Genomic DNA, 21663 nt, shown 5'->3' on the forward strand with positions numbered 1-21663 from the left:
ATAGGGGTTGGTGATAGACAACCCTTGTCACTTAGGGTACAAAAAATAGATAGTAGCCAATTCTCAGACCTACTGAATATGCATATTCAATTTCATAAAAATCGGTCTAGCCATTTCGGAGGAGTATGGTAACTATATAAGATGTATTATAACGGGCAGACTGTCAAAAGTCGTTCGCGTGGGTACAGTGTCAATTATTTACTACAAACACTAATCAGCTTGCTTTGCTGTGTTTCAGTTGTATGTTGCCATTAAACAGTGTAATTACAGTTTAAGATGCATGATATCTTGGTCTTCTGGAATGGCCCTCATGAGCGGTATCACGGGTATAACATGATAACGTGATGCCCGCTGCCCGACGATTCTGTTCATGTGTATAGTTAACAGTTGCCTCTTACCGCATAATAAGGCACAAGTTAGGTCAGATAATTCTCATGCTATAATTCTTGTGCTTAGGGGAGGGAAGAGGGAAATAATGCCAACATTGGCTGGCATTGACTGATTTAATCTTATTGTGTAATTAATATTTTGACCCCAATAAATTAGTGCTAAACTACCAGTTTTATATTTACATAAAAAAATAGGATTGACCATTATATGTAATGTAGATAATAGATAAACTTTATCAAGCTATTTTCATTGGTTGCTACTTACTGACGTAGACAGAATATAGACTGAGTCACTCCATCATTATATCGTAACATTCACTATAATTTGACTCTATATATTATATATATAATTTAAATATAACAAATATAAACTGACAACTCTGGTACTTCCCTGTTACCGTGAATACGCCATTGATTGATATAAATAGTACCTCATACCTGTTTTTTTTAGATACAATACATAGTCTTTGTCCTCATGATCATTTGCCGAAATTTTATTAAGTAACATTATACTTTTAGCGTTTTAGTCGTGAAAATATAAACAGACAGACATAGTCACAGTTGCGTATTAATGATATTTAGAATGGATTTTAATAAAATACTAATACTGTGGGTATATATCCTTGTATCGAATGTAATAATTAATGTTATTTAAATGACCATAGGAGAGCAAAGTCCAGTAATTTTAATAAAATTTAAATAACTTTATTAAAAAAAACAAATATGGAATAACATACAAGAGACGAACATGTTTCTAGAAGCATTCTCTACTAGTTAACCTTTGGGATGATCGATAAAATTATAGACAATGCTATATAATAATTAATGGAGCGTAATAACTCTATCAAAAATAAAATAATATAAAAATAGGATAAATATAAAAACATATTTTTCCGTTTATATTATAAAAGTATGTATATTTTAAAATTTCATTGCATATGTATTTTAAATAATTGTTAATTTGTAAGATATTTGCGTTGCGTGGGTAAGCATAGCAATTGTCGAATTAAAAAAGTATATAAATATATTCCTGTCGACAGCCCTCAATATATCTTAAAACATATGAACATTTCAATGACAACAGAGGTAAGTAATGGAGGGGAGTAAACAACAGCTCAACTAATACTGCAAATATTTATCAGAGACTCTTGTTTAACAAACTATGAAGTCAGTCGCAAACCAGTGTACGAACTGAGCAGTCGCGTCAGTTACATACAAATAAAATCTAATTAGATATTGACGTCAGTTATGTGGCACGATACAGAAACCGGCAGGGCCGAAAGGTCCAACGCTGGCTCTGAACTGGCCGTGTTGGATGAGCAACCCATGGTGAATGGAACACCTGACATGCCGAACATTGCTAACTTAAGTGTGACAAGATCGTCTCGTGTTCATTTCGGGCCCAAAATAGTGAATGTGACTCAAACAGTTCACACCAGTGAAGTAGTCAAAGGTGGGTAATTCCAAGCTAATTTTTCCTCTTGTCGCTGCATAAGGACGACTTTGTATACGTCTGTGATAAGCAGATGATCTTTGTGCTATCAAAAATGACCTCTCCAACTTAATAAATGCTTAGTCTATAAATTAATTTATCCTGTCCAGACATCCAAGGTCGCACGATCTTTGAAATGTAATTTACCATTATTCTCGATGTATTGACTTTTTAAAAATGCATCTGAAAAGATCAGTGAATGAAGTATCAATATGGTATTCATATTTATTGTAAACAACTCCACTTATCGTAATATTGCATATGTGTGAAATATACTAATTATTACTAATATTAATATCATATAGTATGACGTGACGAATATGTATGTATATAACCTTTTTACATAGTCTAACAAAGTAAATATTCTAAAACTATGTAGGTATACATTTTTTGTTTGTTTTCCAATTAGTATAGAACGAATACAAAACTTTAAATGAAACTTAAAACAACACATTAGTGAAAAACACACATAAATTGGTAAAGCTGCTGAGACACAGACTAACGGATTAAGAAAAGTGTAACTGATTTCTGATAAAAGATATATGAGAATAACTGTCATTATAGTACTTTATTAACGTAATAATTATAACGGAAACAAATGTTAACTATATTGTTTACATTACATACCTAAATGTCTGTTTGTTTTAAGACTATGCGTTAAACTCAGAAACGGCTTAACAGATTTTTGTGCGAATTTCACTAATTATTGTGTGTAATGTACATATATTGTGGTATGAAGCTTAAAATTTTATGTTTGTTCTGACGATTCGAGATAAGTTTATAATAAGTAGGTATATATTTTTATTCAGTTTTACAGTCAAATATTGGATTCTAAACAGTACCATTGGCAATATTTCTTAACGAATTCTTTCAAACATCCAATGTCATTACATTTTCATTATAACGTACTGTTTGACTATATTCTGCTGTATGCGAATTACTTTAAACGTAAATGATCGAGTGCAAATACTGGCTTTGTTTGAAAAGCTCAGCGAAGGACTTAAACTATTGTGTGTTTGTCTTCCATGGAATTCACATGCGTTCATATCGTCTTCGGAAACATTACCTAGATATATAACTAACGCTAACCTTTTGTTCGCGACTTCGTCCGTGTGAACACTACATATTAAGCGATCATTAAAAAAATACCTATGCCCTTATCATAATAAAAAGACGCGTAGAGTTAAAAAAAATTAATAGAAGTTTTACATATGCGTTGTATAATCGTAATACAATCGATCCTTATGTCAAACTTCATTCAAATATGTTCAGTCGTTTCTTCGTGAATAATTAACAAACAAGCAGATCTACAGACACACCTATAGGAATTTCAACGCGATATATATGTATATATTATGTATAAGTCTTTACTACTTACTATAATGTGGACCGTCAGCTTATTTCCCATTCCCCAATAATAATACACGAAAACATAGCAGAGTTATCTATATGCATATATGAATATTCATAAAATGACGATTCAATGATAGAGTTTAGTGTTAAAGTTGATCATAAGAACAATGGGAGATCTACACTATCCAACCGACTATGTAAAAGAGGATGTAGTCAGAAAGAAATTAGGACCGATGTATCTCATCTGTTAATATAAATCCTAATATAATTCACTTTCTAGCCACATACGTCCTCTTTTAAATAATCATTGCCTTCATAATCAACTTTAACAATAAACTCTATCAGCAACACACAAGTTTCTTGCTCATTCTTCTTGTGATAAGTTCCGAATAAGTGGTAGAATAAAAAAAATTGATTATTCAATAGTATATAGCTTATATGTATTAAGTTTATTTGAATAAAGATTATTTCTATTTCTATCAATGAAACATTATTGTCAGAATTATTCATACATTCATTAGATGATGACACTTTACAATTTTTTCATGTAATTGGAATGAAAAACAAGCATACGGCGACCTTATGTGTACATGACAACACTACATCACATTATAATATGAATATAGCGAGTCATATGATAATGTGATGTAGTGTTCATAGGACTAAGATGTCAAGCCCCTTATCCTGTAATTTAATTGCTTTAATAAAAACATAGTTTACAAAGTCAGCTGCTTTGTAAGTTGTATCAAGGTATAGTTTTTATGAACACTTTTTACAAATAATCAGAATGTTGTATGAATATGATAAAAACCTAATAACAAACAAATAACATGTAAAACGGGTTCTGTGATCATTAATATAAATTATCTATTTAGAACTGAATTCGTTGGTAGGTATAGTTCTGGAAAGTCCAGTTACATATAAAATGTATATGTATTACATTATTTATTATTGGTTTATATTAACTACGTACAGACTGACCTTTAGACAACACCATATATGTTATATTTACATAATTATCTAATAATTTTCGGCGCTTAGTTTCATAATGTTCAAAAATATTATTTCCCTAAATATGTATGTCTATTGGCTATCTTCGTCTGCAGAAAACATCATCCACTGCCAGATCATTTTATGAGATACTACCTCAACCTACGTTTTCACCCGCATGTAATTTTGCTTATATGTTATTCTGATGCTTTGTAAAGTTTCATCAAAATCCGTTCGTAGTTTTTGCGTGGAAGAGTCACAAACTATTAAACTTTGGCGTTTATAATATTAGTAAAATATTAAATCTTCATGTTAAATTTCGTTAAAATAAGTTTAACCGTTAAGAAGTGATAACGTAACAAACACCTTTGATTGTGTGACACGAGACGACTCTACTTCTGTCTGTCGGATTCATGTTTTCATTGTTATCCATCACTGGAGAGTTAATCATTAATACAAATTCATACAAAGTTATTTGGTGTCAGTTAGATTTAAACTCATTACCTTTCAGACTATGTTAAGGTAACACTCGCTTATTTACCTTTTAATCTCAGTCATTTGCTAATATTGCTGACACAATGGAAATATTATAATACCTACTTATATTAACAATTTAGGCAGATGCGAACTCATTGTCGTACAATTCTGAAATATGTAAGTACAACTATTCGAATTAACTTATAACGCTACCATGCATTAGCATACCACTTCAGTTTAAATTGCTACAACACAGACTTTTTAAGTCTAACCAATTACCTATGTAAGCATTACCTTAACTACATTTTAATCAAATGCATATTTGATTACTCTTTTCCTTTTACTAAATTCGATTTATTATGATTTTTTTTTTATTTAAACGGTTTCGGTGACCTAGCGGTTAGTACGCTTTACATCAGATGATCGCAGGTTCGATTCTTCGCACGGTACAAGCATTTGTATTCATTTGTGTGATTATTTGAGTTGGTGTTTGTTATGTTTTTAATTATAATCAAGAATATCTGTATGTTTTATCAGATATCTAGTATCTATAACACAAACTCTACTTGGCTTGGGACTAGTTGGCGCTGTGTAAATTGTTAAAAACTAAAAATCAAAAATTTTTATATATTATACTAAATAGGGCAGAACTATTAACGATTATTAAATGACTTCTTTATGATTGCAAACGGTTCTGCTGGCAGGACACCAGTGGAAGATGATAGAATAAGGATGAAGTCAGCTCAATTATGCTATCGTGACGAATTCACCAATAGATTAATCATGATGGTTTCCTTTTCGGATCTCTTGGATCTCGACCTGAACATTTACGTACATTTTTAGAATTATTAAGGCGGCATGAAGCCGTCTCTACAAAAATTTTGCTAACGATTGTTAGCAATTTTAAAAAGTCATTTCACTGTGATACTAAGTAAAGTCTTAGCCTAATCAGTCTTACCTCGAAAGTTGTTCAGCCCCTATATAAGGGACGGTCAGGACGAAACTATATCGCGTTTTATTTTACTGCAGCGCCATCTCTGTAATCGCGATTTAATTATGTCCTGAGCAAGGATACAAACCTTCAGCCAGACAGCGCCGCCTGAATGAAGCAACAGGGAATAACAAGTAAACACTAAGTGGAAAACCCTGTTAATAGTCTAGAAACAATTCTCAGTAATAACCAATTATAATAAAATGTAATGTCGCTTATTTATCTACATATATATATTTATTATTCCATAAAAAATATTTACTATGAATACTAAGTGTAGAATTCATATTGAAGCCTTCAATTAAAATTTTAACACCTATTATTTTAATCTATACATAGAAAATAAAACAACATATGTTTAGGCTGAATTAGTCTATTCTATAATGTAATTCCGGATTTAGAAGTTTAGATATGAAGGAGGTTACAATTCCTAAAAATTAATTGTAACTGCACACACAGCTCTGATTGTACTTACAATATATGAACAAATTCATGAGAAATGAAGTATAGATAACGAGTAATCGCGTGTTACCTACACGCGATTATTCATGAGCTGCAATAATATTGATTTATGCGCACGGGGAACTGACCAACAGTTAAGTAATTTATATACAAAATGTGTAAAAATATTTTCAATAACACTAATAACAACATATAAACAGAACTGTGTTACTAATAACAACATATACAGCACCGTGTTTATCCGATTTCAAATTAAAGAAGCGTATCCTAAACAGTAATTCATAAGGTAAAGACGTAATTATTATATTGAAAATTTATTTAGTAAAGAAATTTTGAATTCTCCTATAACAATTGGTAATTAAAAATATTATTAACTCTTATATTTGTTTGTTACTTAGTTGTTATAAGTAATTAGATACCTACTTTATTAAAGCTACTAAGTAGTGTGTTTGTTATATAATGGTAGAGGCTTACAGACTCCTTACTCGTAAACAAAATGAATACAAATAAATTATGGAATATTTATCACAAAGTAAATCAAATAATGTGAATATTGTTTGTCCTATATGAGATCTTATTTTAAATAATTCATAAATAAAAACGTAGTCAACATAGCGTACAGATAAAATAAACATACTTAACAGATTTTTAAGATAAAGAAGATTTCCACTAAGGTCCTTCACCGACTCGTATGTTTGGCCATCACGTACTCCTAGTATGTTAATTTATACAAATTCTTGTGACACTACAATCGAGACAACACTGGATTTCTTTTATTTTCAAGGATATACTTAAAATATGTATACAAGCTTCAACTATGAATCCTAAAAAAATGAACCTACTTACCAAAACAAAGAGAGCGTATATCTATTAAGAACTAGACCATGCAAAAACCAAAAGACGGTGGAATACCAAGAACCAAATTCTATTAACTTTTTGTTAGTTGGAATAAAACTAATATTTAAGGAAAGCTTTCAACAATGCATTAGTGAAAACTGCAACCAAGCCGAATAATCTCTTAAAGCGCACAGAGAATCAGACAAAATGATTACATCGATAAAATCTCCCAATAATAGTTTGTCTCATATATCTTTCAAGTTCATTAATCAGATTAATCAAATCATAACAAATTATTACTTAATTTTTTGATAACATTCTTCTATCTGAATCTCTTTCAGAGATTTTTTATGCAGCAAGCAAAACAGCAGCGTAGCTTTTTTGCGCACTACTTAATAGTTGTCTTTTGTAATTAATTTTTGGACCCATCCTTGAATTTCATGATATTGGACCGCACAGTTAGTCACATGGAAATAGCCCCTAGCTAGTGTGAAACCACATATTTTTAAATTAATTGTATTATTTTCATTATCAATTCAATTTTTGTTTCAATGCTTATATATATTAGTATTTGGACCTCTGTTAGATCCTTTCTACTGCATGTTTCATGAGATTTTTCCGTAATGTTTCAGGCCGTATTCTAGGCCTGGAGCTGGTGTCACCCAACTCCGCCCCCCGCCTTCGATGTAGCGTTGCGGTGTTCGTGTGCTGGGCCGCACTAGTCGCCTCTGCTCTTGCCTTCTGCATCTTCTATTTTGCATTATACAAACACCAAACTCGTCTTGACATAGGTAAAATGACTCAATAATCTTTATTATTCACATTTTTATCAAATAATCACTAAGATTTAAACATATAATTTAAATAGTATTTGGATAGTTTTTATTTACAATTTGTTACGGACACATTTGAATTCAAAAAAGGTGATATACTTATTTCAACCCTACCGAGATTCAAACCCGCAGCAGTGCTTTCTTACTGAAGTCGTATCGGTCAAGCAGGAGTTCGCCTTTAGACGTTCCTAATAAGTCCTTCCTCAGATTTGGAGTGCCCTCTGCACTCAGCCCCCTTTTTCTCATGAAGCTGTAAAAACCAGTTACGTCCTACAATATTAGAATAGTTCGCTAAAACTAACATTCACGCTGAGCTGCCCAAAAATCTGCTAGTGGTACCTCGCATGGTATCCACAATTGGTAAAAATGAGCTAACTACCCAGTCTTCATCTACAAAGCAAATGGTTTATGACATATTGAACCTTTTATAAAACCTTCTAATAAATAGTACAACTACACATTTCATAATAAAGGCATAACATGTTCCGTTCTTTTGGCTAGGTCTAAAGGAGCCTTGGTATCTACGACGTGACGATTGGCAGGCAATGCCTGCGTATGAAGAAGATTTTCTTCAATTGCCGGTCCAGTATGTACTTATTGGTCATACGGCTGCCAATTACTGTACTGAAAAGTACTCGTGCATACAAAAAATGCTTGACATCCAACAAGACCATCTTAGAAGAGACTTTGGCGACATCGGGCCTAATTTTCTTTTGAGTGGCAATGGATTGCTCTTTGAAGGAAGAGGAGCAAATTTAGTTGGCGCAATGGTGAAATCGTGGAATATCAAAATGATTAGCGTCATGTTTATGGGAGATTACAGGAAGGATCCCATTTCTGAAGCGCAGTTCACCCATCTGAAGGTTCTACTTGAGGTTCTTACAGAGAAAAATGTGCTGCGGCCGGATTACATCATCTATGGAAACTGCCAAATCTCCGCTCAGACTATAAGTCCTGGGCCAAACGTGATGAAGAACTTGCATTATTTAAAGCATTGGAACTCTTCAAATTCTAACTTATGTTTGCCCGGATGAGGTACGAAATTGTATGTCTATTATCGAGTGGTCTTGCGAATTTTTGATGAAAGAATCGTATAACATGAACATGTATTGACCAGGCTGTGTCGGATATACATATACGTTCTCAATCCATCGCTACTTGTGGACGATGTTGTCCTTATAAAGATCGAAGAATGGGTTTATTAAATTAATATCAATGATCAAGAAAATTTATTCGAAAGAAAAATTTTCAGCGGTTTTCAATGAGAAGTAAGCCTTCTCCTTAATTAATGTTGCGTTATGAAGAATCTCATTCAAAATAAATTGTATAACTGGATAAATTACATTTGTTTCACACATATTTCTAATAATTCTATTTTATACGGCAAATAAAATAAAAATACATTTTATTTACAAAGAAAGAAGCTATATATTTTAAACTATTGTTACGAATACTATGGGTATGAAGTCGCGGACTCTAATAAACGTATTAAAGCAATTTAACTGTTTTGTAATTCTCTTCCAGTATTCTTCATTTTAATGAAACTCACGAAACATTCATATTGTTGAATTGGATGGATGTATGTTTTAATGCTTAAAGTATAATACGTATACACGTAGTGCATACGTTAAGAGGTACATAAGTTTAGTACAATGAGTTATTAGACTCTACATTTGTCTCATTCAACAATATTACGCATAGGTTTTCCTATATTTCAACAAATGATCAGCGGTTTAAATTGTACTTGTACATTGATGCATCATTATTATAATATCACAAATAAGAATTTCAGATGACAATATTTTCTTGTTCTGAGTTACAGTTAATGGGCTGTGATTCTTCAATAGTTGTATTATAATTAACTTGCTATTTTTACCTATTAAATCTTTATTAGAATTAACGATTGTTAGAATATTTGTCTGTTTGTCTAATACTAGTAAGCCAGTTTTTACTAAGGCGCGTTAAGCTTCACTCAAAATTTGTCTCATTTATTTTGATATGGAGATAGACACTGTCAAACAAGAGATTTTAAAACAAACCAAATCATACAATGAAAGAATGAAAAATCATCCCAACCGCCTGGCAAAGACACTGATGAAAGTGAGCCAGTCTAGTCGCAGTCTAAAACGCAAAATGCCTCAGGACCTTGTCAAATAAACAGTGCATAGTAAAGTAAAGTAGGATGTGTGTAACACATACCGAGCCTGTCACAACGAGATAACCCAACAAACATACTACTTAATGTTCAGTTGTGAAGATTGTAGTAGAGTATTGTGTAGTTGTAGTAGAAGTATTTTTGATATTCCTAGTGTTACTGAGGAAGTCGCAGCCTACGTAGTAGTATAATAATCAATACTTCACTGTACGTGTTTACTAGACTGTCTAAGTAAATGCTTAATTGCACCACTGTACTATTTGCTAAATTGCCATTTAAACATTTTTTACATACTTTGGACCTTTTCATTGGATCTGATGGTAGTTTTTATAGTCTATCTTAGGAGTAACCTTTTTAACTCTTAGCATTTAACTATGCAAATAAACGGAAATACTGGAAATGAATAAACTCTTATTCTTCTTATTACCTTATAATAAAGCAATTAAAGAATATATCTGCTTACTACTAAACAAATCTGTAGGTATGAATATACGTGGTTTTGAAGACAAACGCATATTCATCTTTATAAAACTCGATACACATATTTCCATTCTATGAATGGTTATTCCATTCATAGAATGGAAATATGTGTATCGAGTTTTATAAAGATGAATATGTTTTGAAAGGTTTACATAAAATATACATTATCAATTATTATTATTATCAATACTTACGAATTGTTTGTGATCTCGAACACTCGTGTTTACTAATGATCCATAAATGAAGTTGTTACCGACATGCTAGTTTTATGCATTCATGTAAATAATTTTGATCGATATTTTTTAATCAATAGTTGTTGCACCCTCCGACGCTAATGGGGCATCAGTTTGATAATAAAATGATGATGATGTCAGGTGATATAGCCCGCGTTGGTTTCCAGGATAACCCCGTGAAGGGCGATCTGAGAGGGTTATATTAATAGCAAAGGGGCAATCTTCCCCATAGCTATGTAATAATTCTCTACCACCCTGATAAATACATATACATATAACATTCTAACAAAAAACGATTTTACCTGACATAAGTTAAAATATCCGATCTTCCGTTATTTTTTTTTCAGAAACTTTTTACCACAGTCATATAGTATAATAATATATCCAAACTGATATAATATTAAAACCTTCAGGAAAATAGCTTATTTCTCTTTAAAACGCCGCCGTTGCGGGTGCTCATGGTAATCACTTACCAATAGATATAACGCAACTTCTCAAATTCGTTTGCCCCTTATTTTATAAATAAGTAATACCGTCTGAATGACACTTTTTTATTCGGTGGTAATACACTAATAAGTATAAATACAATATATTACTATATAATCCTGTTTGATCCAGCGGTTTAGCACATCGCCTTCCTACTTCCGATTGTCGCTAGTTCGATTACGATAATTTAAAAAAATACGCTTTAGGAATCACAAATACTAATTTTAGATATGTATTTTATATGTTAATGAAATCGCAATGTCCTTGATGAGAGTGTTTAAAAAAAAAGAAATGTAATTATGTTTATGTATTTGCTCATGTATTAGATAAGAACAACGTTTTTAATCCACAAGAATAGCGTTAGCGTCAGCTTTATTGTCTTTAGTTATGTAAATTCTGAAACTGACAAAATTTAAGTATGAAACACATTTCTCTCATTCAAACTCTATCAAAAACAATCTAAATGAGACCTTTTACAAAGATCTTATGTATTTAAGAGATTAAAATGATTATATCCAATTTCTTCGCAGTCAGTATAGAGGTATTTATTTAGGTGCTAAGTTGATTCCTGGATCACCTATAGAATTACCAAAGTATACTGTGATAGCAGCATCGATAGCAGTTTTAGAAGGTCAATTTATAAACAAACGAAAAAAGTAATTATCGTAATGTATATGTGAACTGTGCCATATAGAAGGGATTGCTGATAAATTGGTAGCACCCTATAATACTTTGAGCGTGTCCATGTAGGTAGATTACAGCTTAACCTCAATCTTATGACGAGGCCATAAAACTAATTTATTTTAGTGTCGATTCATATTCCGTCCACAACAAACATTATCGCCATTATCTTTTCTACAAATTTCATTTATTTTACATATTTCTAATTTGATTAGTAGAATTGAATAACGATAAGCATGTATTTCGGCAACATAAAAAATACTGACACGAAACTTAAAAATGCTAATATTATTATAATAGGATAAAGAGAAATTAATATTTTATAATTTGTAAAATAAACATCGGAACCGCTCCATCGATCTCAGAAATTCTTTCACTGTTTGAAAGGTAAATTATTATAGAGTATACACTATATCTTATTAATGTTATAAATGCGAAAAATTTAACTATGGATGTTTGGTTATATAATAATAATTATGATTTACAAATTAAAACAAGATCAGCATATTTTTGATGATAATGGAATGGTGCCCGCCAGAACCAACTAACGGTTTACGCTGGGCACCAATGGAGACCCAGATCAGTTAGCGATATATTTCTGGTGAATCTGTCACAAAGGTTTCCAGGGAAACTACGTGGAGATGAACCTAACATGGTATATTGTTAGCTATAGGATCATAAGTCGACATTACTAACAATTCCTTTCCTCACACGGTCTCTTATTGTCTAATACATATAGATTTGGTGGGAAAGAGATTGTTACTTATTTGGACTGTTCCCATAATTCGACATGATACATTGCTATATACCATGTCAGGTTAACCTGTCCCCCTGGTTACCATCATGATAAATTCTCGGTGGATTTTGTCACTATGGGTTAACTTACCTGATCTCATTTTCTTATTATCATCCTCCACTGGTGCCCCGTCAGCGTAAACCATTAGTGTAGGCCGGTGTTTCCCAATTAGTGGTACGCGTACCTCCAGGGGTACCTACGTGAAGTTGCATCAAAGGGTACGTGCGGTTATCAGTAAAACAAACATACACACACTCTCACAAATTTCACATTTATAATATTAGTGTGATTGTTACATTAAGGGGTACGCAAGGTTTGAGGTCTTTTTTGAAGTGTGTTTTGCTGCGTACAAAAACTAATTGAGAACCACTGGTGTAGGCGACTGCATAACTTCATTATCATCCACAAAAAAATGTATAGATTACAATTCTGTAATTACTAAATCATCAATTACGTACTATGTACTTATCTTTTAATACTTTCGATAGGAAAAGACAGTGTGTCAATTTTTTAAACCATGTTACGCTATCTATTTCATTGTTTCTAACCAGGTCAATGACACCAAATTACTAGTAATCTGAAATAATCTTCCTCGCATTCTTACCTTCTAATATTATATTATAAATGCGAAAGTGACTCTGTCTGTCGCGATTTTACGCCAAAACTACTGACCGATTTAATGATATTAGGCAAATTAGGTAACCGAAAGGGGAGGCAAAAAGTAGTATGGAAGTATTGTCATTTTTAAAGCTAGAAGCTTGAAACCGTATTTTAGGTTGTTGATTAAATATATACATGAATAAAAAAGGGCTTTAAGGAGTTGAAAAGGGGGAATTAGGGTTGTATGGATGTATCGTCTAGTTTAATAATAATAATAAACTCAGTATAATTCACACTGCGCCATCTAGACCCAAGGTAAACTAGCTAAAGCTTGTGTAATGGGTACTAGATAATTGATACAAATACACAGGTATTTTTTATTTTTAAATACATAGATATTATACATAGAAAACACCCAGACCGATACAAACAATTATACTCATCAATACAAATGCTTGTGCCGTGCGAGGAATCGAAACCGCGACCATTGGTCGTAAAGCGGTGTGCTACCGCTAGACCACCGAGGTCGTCAGTTTCGTCAGTTTAAAACTAGTAGCTGGTATATTGTATATCAATAAATCTTACATAGGTACTATTATATATGTGTATTCCATAGTAGAATAATTTATTTTAGGTTATTTTTGATGGATCATCTCAATAAGCACATAAGTATATGTACACTCATGAGTTGCAAAAAAATCAAAGTAGTCGGTGATACTTTGGTATACATAGGGATAGATAGGCCTACAAGTACCTTGAATTGTAAGAAGTCAGGTCAAGTCGACCTCCACACGGTCCCCACCTGAAAATCATCGTAGTTCATTCCTAGTTAAGTAGCAACGGTTGCTTAACTGATCTGGTTTCATACACATCGTATCATCTTCCACTGGTGCCCCGCCAGCATATATCGTTATCTCAGTAGGGTGCACCATTCCATGCAAATGCATAAAAGTGTAAAAGATAAGAGGACTAGTAGTGGCAACTAGTGACCCCATTGCAAGCAATGTCATATCGATATCTACTTTATTCTCTCTGAATACAATTTGATTAATTACTGATGAATTCGTAACTGATTTGACCTCATGTTTATCTTATCATCAGCGGCTCCGCCGGCATGCGTATATCGTTAGCGCAGTCGGGTGCATAGTTCTATTAAAAACATAACATGTTATAGTGAGGGGTTAGAAACTGTTAATAATGAGGATAGTCGTCAATTTCTGGAAAATTCGCCTTCTATCATCGTCCACTAGTGCCCTGCCAGCGTAGACCGTTAGCACAGGCGAGTGCACCATTCACTTATTATCTGTGTAAAAACAGATAGTATAGTGTCTCCTTACTCATTATATATATAAAAAAAAACATAGTATAGACTATATACTATGTTTTTTTTAAATATATACTATAGAGTATTATTACTTATTATTTTACGTATATAAAAAAGACATAGTAGTTTATTCTTATCTTTATATTACAGATTTACCTCTCTCGACGTACTTATGCAATTTTCTAAAAAGCACCACCCGAGCTGAAAGGTTGTCTTGTGTGGCATCATTAGTGGCTCTAGTCATATGCATCGGTCTTATCGCCTATTACTCAAGTAGCGGCAAAAATATTGAAGCAGATACTGTTGATGTAGGTTAGTATATAAGGTACTACCAAATTATCTGCATTCCCTACTAAAGAACAGCATTTGTTATTAATACTATTATATTAATGGAAATCGAAAACTTTTTACCCCTTTTTCTACAATTGCGCGGATGGAGAAGTATGAAATTTCGTACACATTTTTTCTTTATACTACTATGGTGGCAAAGAAGCATACGGCCCATCTGATGGTAAATGGTTACCGTAGCCTATGGATGCCTGAAACAACAGGGGTGTGACGTGCGCATTACCGAGCCTTAAAAACCTTAATATACACTTATATAGAGTGCAATATTTTTTTTAATTATGCATAAATATATCTACCTACATTAAAATAATAAAAAAAGAAATATTATAAACACTACCATGTATTAGATATGTGTATATCTGATATATACTCTTTTGTATCATTTTCATTGCTGCTATTATTATTTACTCAATATAAATATGTAGAAGAGGATGCAGATAATTTTGTAGCACCATATATATACTACTTATTTCAGTATTAGAAAAATGCAATTAATACAATGCCAATAAAAATACTTCCCAGCACCGCATGAATGGAACATTACCAAAGAAATGTGGCTTGGACAAGCATATAACTACACGGAAACAACACAGCAGTTTGAACCCATACGACTGGTCATCATCCAGCACACAGTCAGTCCGGAGTGTCATAAATTCGTCCGTTGTGCAGCCGAGTTAAGAAACATTCAGGGTTGGTACCTGAGAGATCACGAATATGATATACCGTGAGTATTTTTTAAAATATTAACATTCCGCTACATGGTATGTTTTTTAATATTAAATACTAGAACTCTGAAATATTTTTCAATTTGTATATTTGGATTAGATTATTAGATAATTTTTCTTTGTTTGGGTAAGGTCACTATTCCACGAGGACGAAGTCGCAAGTATAGCTAGTATTAAATATAGCTTGTGTTCGACCTCGTCTTGCAATCTAAATTCACGTAAAATTTTATTTGTAGTTACTGTTCACCCGTATACCCAGGAAATGGGACAAGCAGATACAGAGGCATACTTTTAAATGTATAATATTAACTTACTAATTTTCGAGCCATATAAATTATTTCTGGATAATAATACGTAGGGATATAAAAAATAGCTTCAGACTACGTGTTAGACCTACCAAATATACACCAAAAACAATCGTTCAGAGGAGTTTGTTAACATACATTGTAACATGAGATTTTTACACGCATTTTATATAAAATGTCCTAAGTTATCAGTACTAATTATTGTTCACATAAACATTTACAGGATTGATAAATATTTACCTGTTGCATAAGTCTAGACATTCGTTACCAAACAGGAAAACCACATATTCCTTTTCAGTTGGTTATACATTACGCAGGCTTCAAAATAAATGATATTAACTCAAAATTACATCACATGGAAAATAGACTTTAAAATTTCAGGCATATAGTACAAAACTAGAACTTTAGTAGGCGTTCAATTTTATTAAGCATCCAATAAGTGTATGCAAATGAATCACTTTTTTGTCGCACTGTCCAAGTGATGGTATGTAAAAACAAGGTCTGAACGATCGGATGAAGAATTATAATAAGTTATATACGACGACGAACATAGGTCTTTTTTTATCTGAAAAAAAAAGTAGTCGTAATAGCGAATACCAGCGAGTATATGTATCCTTAGTTTTCTTGTCCGTTCCATAACTGGAGAACATCATCTGATGTAAAAAGTGGTGATATCTCAAAAAAAGCTATCCATGTACTACGTACATTAAACGAAATAGAAATAGAAATACTTAAAATACTCTACTAAAGTTCGCTACATACTCGTAATTAGAGAACACCCAGACTAATACAATCATACAATTTATAGAAATGTTTGTATTATGCGAAAATCTAGCCGTCCATATAATCGTAGCATTTGGTCCTTCTTATTCCGTGCCGATATAATGATAATATAGATAACATAACTAGGTACAAATCCACAAATTTAGGTTTGCCATATAAATTAAAATCGCTATTAAAAAATAGGAGTTGATGGTAGAAGGGTGAAAATTTAGGGTTTAATATCTCTCATACATTATAAATAATAAAAAAATTATAGGGATGATAAACTATTATCACTTAGGGGTATGAAAATTAGCTAGTAGCCGATTCTCTGACCAACTGAATATGCATATAAAATGTCCTAAAAATCGATCAAGCCGTTTGGGAGAAGTAACTAACATTGTGACACGAGATTTTTTTTTAATATAAGATAAACATATTATTTTCAGGTATAACTTCCTTGTTGGTAACGATGGCCGCATATATGAAGGAAGAGGTTGGGGCATAGTAGGTGCACACACTAGGTTTTACAACCGGTGTTCCTTGGGCCTCGGCTTTATAGGTGAATTTCTAATTGATTATAAGTACATGTACATGTATATTAGTTATCATGTATCGTAGATATGATGTTCATTTATCTAGAAACGATATGGATCATGTATTCATTATCATAGTTTAATAGTTATTACAAAATATATTAAGTACTTACATGTTTATTTATGAGTCAAACTCGACAAAGATAACAGATTCCTAAATGTTTATATCTGTATTAATATTCTAAAACGGTACAGTGTTTGTCTAATATATACAGATATGTACATATAAAGAACCTGAAGCTACTGAACCGAATCTGATAATTCTTCCACCGATATAGAATGTTTTCCTCAATAGTGTATATATGTAGTGTGCAATTAAACTGTTTACTATAGTGACCATCATTAATGTCATTTTGAATATTACATTAACTTTCGATGCAAAAAATAACTTATGTAATTTCTAGCACAAATCAAACGACCTACAACAAATTAGCAGTGGTAGTCAACCAAAAACTATGGTATTTATAACGTAAATGTAGGTAGCATTGTACTTCTAATGATTCTTTGTTATTTAATTTAGCTATTTTAATCTTTCTACGGACCCTTTCGCTCTAACAATATATGTAATATTTCGAAATGCTATACTAAAATTCAAAGTTAATATTGCCTTTGACTATTCAACTTCAAAATGTCTTGTTTTATATTCCTATCAAAATCAACTATCTATACACGAGCATGACACAGTACTTAGATACATAATACTAAACACAAATTGTAGACAGATGAGTTACGGCGTATAAATAGTAGATAAAATAATGTTATCTACACTGATAATCGTAAAACAAATACTAAAAATAAGTAGAATTTGACCAGATTAAATTTTAAAAGATTACAATGGATAAATTTGGTAATTATTTTTTTTTTACTGAATTTAGGGATCGCTTTTATGTATTACTAGAAAAGTATGACAACCACATACTCATATAAGATACATCAGGAACGTATGTTATATATGAATGTAAGTCATGATCCCTAAAATATCCAAACAGGTGAGGGCGAGATACGCTGGCTATTTCGGCTTACTAAAATATGATTGAACAATATGATGACTAGGTCATTCGTATACCTACTCATCGATTAATAGGAGATGCTCGCAGGGACTGCAGGGCAAAGAGACTAACTGTGTATTAATATTTCTCATATGAATTCGTGTTATTTAGTAATTGCTATTCGCAAAACATTTAAACTAATCAAATGCATTAAAGAGCAGGAGGCTGTCTTTCCTGCTTATTCTTCTTGGTTGATTCCGTATTAATGGTAAACTGAAATTATAATATATGGCAAATAACATCATAATTTTACTCTCTTAGTCTCATCCTAACGTACACAAACATTGAGGTGTGTTAGACCTACATTGGCAGTTTTTATATTCGTTTATCCATATTTAAAATATGAGAGTTCTTTTTATGCAATTGTTTTATTAGTAGGTACTTCTGTCACTGCGCTCTGCTATAATAAACGTCTCTACAAGCATGTCTTTAATTTTCATTAATTTTTAATATGTGAGACTAACCGGCTTATTACAATTAGGTAGACTCTAAAAAAGAAGTAGGTACCTACTACGTTCTATTTAATACCACTTCATACCTATATGTCATTTACCATCAGGTGGATTATTTAGTACTTTTACAATCTTTTCTATTCACAAAAAAATCGAGATTCCATACTTCTCTAAATTTGATTCACTTAATGAATTATTCATGTTACTAAATTTCCATTGAACTTAGTACCTACCTACAACAAAGTCGTAATTTTCAGGTGACTACCGTGAAAAAGGAGGTGTCCAGCATACCAAAGTAACGCAGTTACAGATCAACAGAACTTTAATGTTCCTAGAAACGTCTGTGGAACAGGGTCTACTCGACCCTGACTATGTAGTTTTGGCAGCAAAGGACTTACAGAGCACAGAGAGTCCCGGTGCCAATTTATACAAAGCTATGCAACAATGGAGACATTTTAATAACGGCAGTGAATATAAGAATAAAACTTGCGAAGCAATTTGGGCGATGAGGGGCGAATAAAGTTAATTTTTTAACGCTATTATTATAGTTAATTGTATCAATTAATGCAATGTAATGTAGCCATACGTCATGCTTGAAGGATGGTATGATTCAGTGTACTTACTGGCTTACAGAGGCATTATATCCTTTTTAATAACAACAACGCATGAAGGGTGAAAGTATTAGCAGTCCAAATTATGAGTCCATGCAGATATTTCAGATATGTAAAGGTTGGCTGCCGTTTCACAGCCATATAAATTTCTATCATTTGGATACAGTAAGTTTTTATCTAAACTTACTTCATTTATTGTTTATTACGAAAATGTTGAATGAATTGAACCTACTTTATAACTGAAACTCGCAATGGACTGTGTTTTTTTTTATACGTTAGAGTTTTATGTGTGTACATAAACTTAAATAATATAGTTAAGTTTTTTTACTACAACCGTCGTTTGAGTGTTGGATAGTAATAGTTTTAAACAGAACTAACATTTCTTATATTATGTATTTGTTATATTATCTGTACTTATATTTTTAGACGAATTTTTCTATAACTTTTTTTAAAGTAATAATAAGTAGAAAGTTAGAAAAAGTATACTAGAAGCGGTCACCAAATAATCTTATTTTTGAAGAGATGAGATGTAATTTCTTTTTTAAGTAAATAATTATTAAGAGCAAGCTAAAAACGGTTATTCATGTATTTTATTTTAATTTTGAACACATGATGTGTTGTTACTTATTTTTAATATTCTGTGAATATAAATTGTATGTATATTTGAGATGTAACATATTATAGACATAATAAAAACAAAAAAAAAAAGTAATTTTTAATTACACTTTTTTACATTTCAGTAAGCGTTTGATAAAGAAAATGATGGTATGTAGACATGGGTAGGTATACTGTTTATCTCATAGACTAAACTGACAGGTGTAAATATTTAATTTTCAAATAATCAAGAATATCAAAACATGGAGACATGGCTGAAAGAGCGCAGTTTCTTTGCCTTTCCGTTAAAGGGTAAACAAAAAAATCATAATAACTGTAGTGTTTTAGTGCTGTACCGATGAAACTGATATGTAGAACCTTTATTTAAATTTTTTTTTAAGTTATCACAACATATTATTAAAACATCTGCATACACTAGTATCTCAATTGTAGTTTTTGTATAAAACAACACAAGAATATTGATGAATAATAATGATAATAAGAACATTATGGTTTCGTTCGTGGTTTACTGAAATTTATGTACACTACGTTTTAAATAAATATCCACACATTGTTTCCGTAAAACCAATAACAATCAGTAATTAATATCAATTTCTGATAGTGGCACAACACTACTTAAGAATTGCAAAAACACAACATGAGTAATGTCAATTTTGTGTTAGAGATAAAAAATCAGACTATAGAGTAATTGTTAATTACTTATTTTTGGCGGATGCACTTTGTGCTAAGTCATTTAAAAAAACTATATATGTTAGGTTAATAGAAGAGTTAAGCGAGTGAAGCTTAGTTAAATTCGCTATGTTATAATTTTACACTTATACAAGTTGTTTAGGTATAATTTTACACCTAATATTTATTATTTGAAGCAGATTAAAATATTTTTATACTATACTTTTATATACTATATTCTCTACTATACTGTAGAATCGTTCGTAATTTTTTAATTACGAACGATTCTACAGTTATAATTACGAGTTTTCTAACCCCAAAATCATTAATGTGTTGCAATTAAAAATTGTTGCTAACACTTTTACATAAATGAAGGATTGGAGTTTATAAATAGAGACTTTATAATAATAAGGTAAAAGGTTTATAATAATATCGGTTTCTAAGCCTATTTTGCTTTTCAATAAAAAGAAACTGAATCTTGATTGATTACTGATAAAATTTATCATATACATGCCTAAGATATTACTTTTAATCATAAGTAGATAATTACAGGATAAAACAATGTACATGTGAATACACATGAAATTGAATTTCTGGTCCTTTGAATCAAATATGCCCTGTTGGAATTGTAACGTTTACCATTCTCAAGGAAATAGCATTGAATCAGTAATCAATATTCTCTCATATATGTAGTTAGTATTGAACAAAAATTAAGGTTACAATTTCAATAACACCTAAAGTAAGTATGAAATACTTTTTTTACGATTGTGTTGTGGCGAAAAATTAAACAATACGCATTTGGATATAACTTTACATTACATATAATATAAATAAATAGTTACTTAGGATAATTTATACAGTGCCGTCTAAAATCACTAGGCCACTGAGAGACAAATAAATCAAAAGTATTTAATTTATTATATAGATATTAATAATATTGTCCCATGTTATT

The 21663-nt window shown here is 31.6% G+C and overlaps 1 protein-coding gene across 3 annotated transcripts; it reads left to right on the forward strand.

Moving 5' to 3' along the window:
- The first annotated feature begins 1574 nt into the window (after positions 1–1574).
- Positions 1575–20891, forward strand: LOC131849339 (peptidoglycan recognition protein-like). Of its 3 annotated transcripts, XM_059199389.1 has the most exons (6): positions 1575–1842; positions 7624–7782; positions 14730–14891; positions 15450–15651; positions 17169–17281; positions 19074–20891. In XM_059199389.1, exons 1-6 carry the CDS (start codon positions 1638–1640, stop codon positions 19334–19336), a joined length of 1104 nt encoding a protein of 367 aa, XP_059055372.1. In that variant the 5' UTR covers positions 1575–1637; the 3' UTR covers positions 19337–20891. The 3 variants fall into 3 exon arrangements, with proteins under 3 accessions (XP_059055372.1, XP_059055370.1, XP_059055371.1); XM_059199387.1 differs by lacking the exon at positions 7624–7782 and having other exon boundaries at positions 19074–20889; XM_059199388.1 differs by lacking the exons at positions 14730–14891; positions 15450–15651; positions 17169–17281; positions 19074–20891 and adding an exon at positions 8326–9215.
- Positions 20892–21663: the final 772 nt, after the last annotated feature.

Source organism: Achroia grisella, unplaced genomic scaffold, assembly GCF_030625045.1.
Source record: "Achroia grisella isolate CSIRO2021 unplaced genomic scaffold, CSIRO_AGI_Agris_v1 utg640, whole genome shotgun sequence".
Lineage (NCBI taxonomy): Eukaryota > Metazoa > Arthropoda > Insecta > Lepidoptera > Pyralidae > Achroia > Achroia grisella.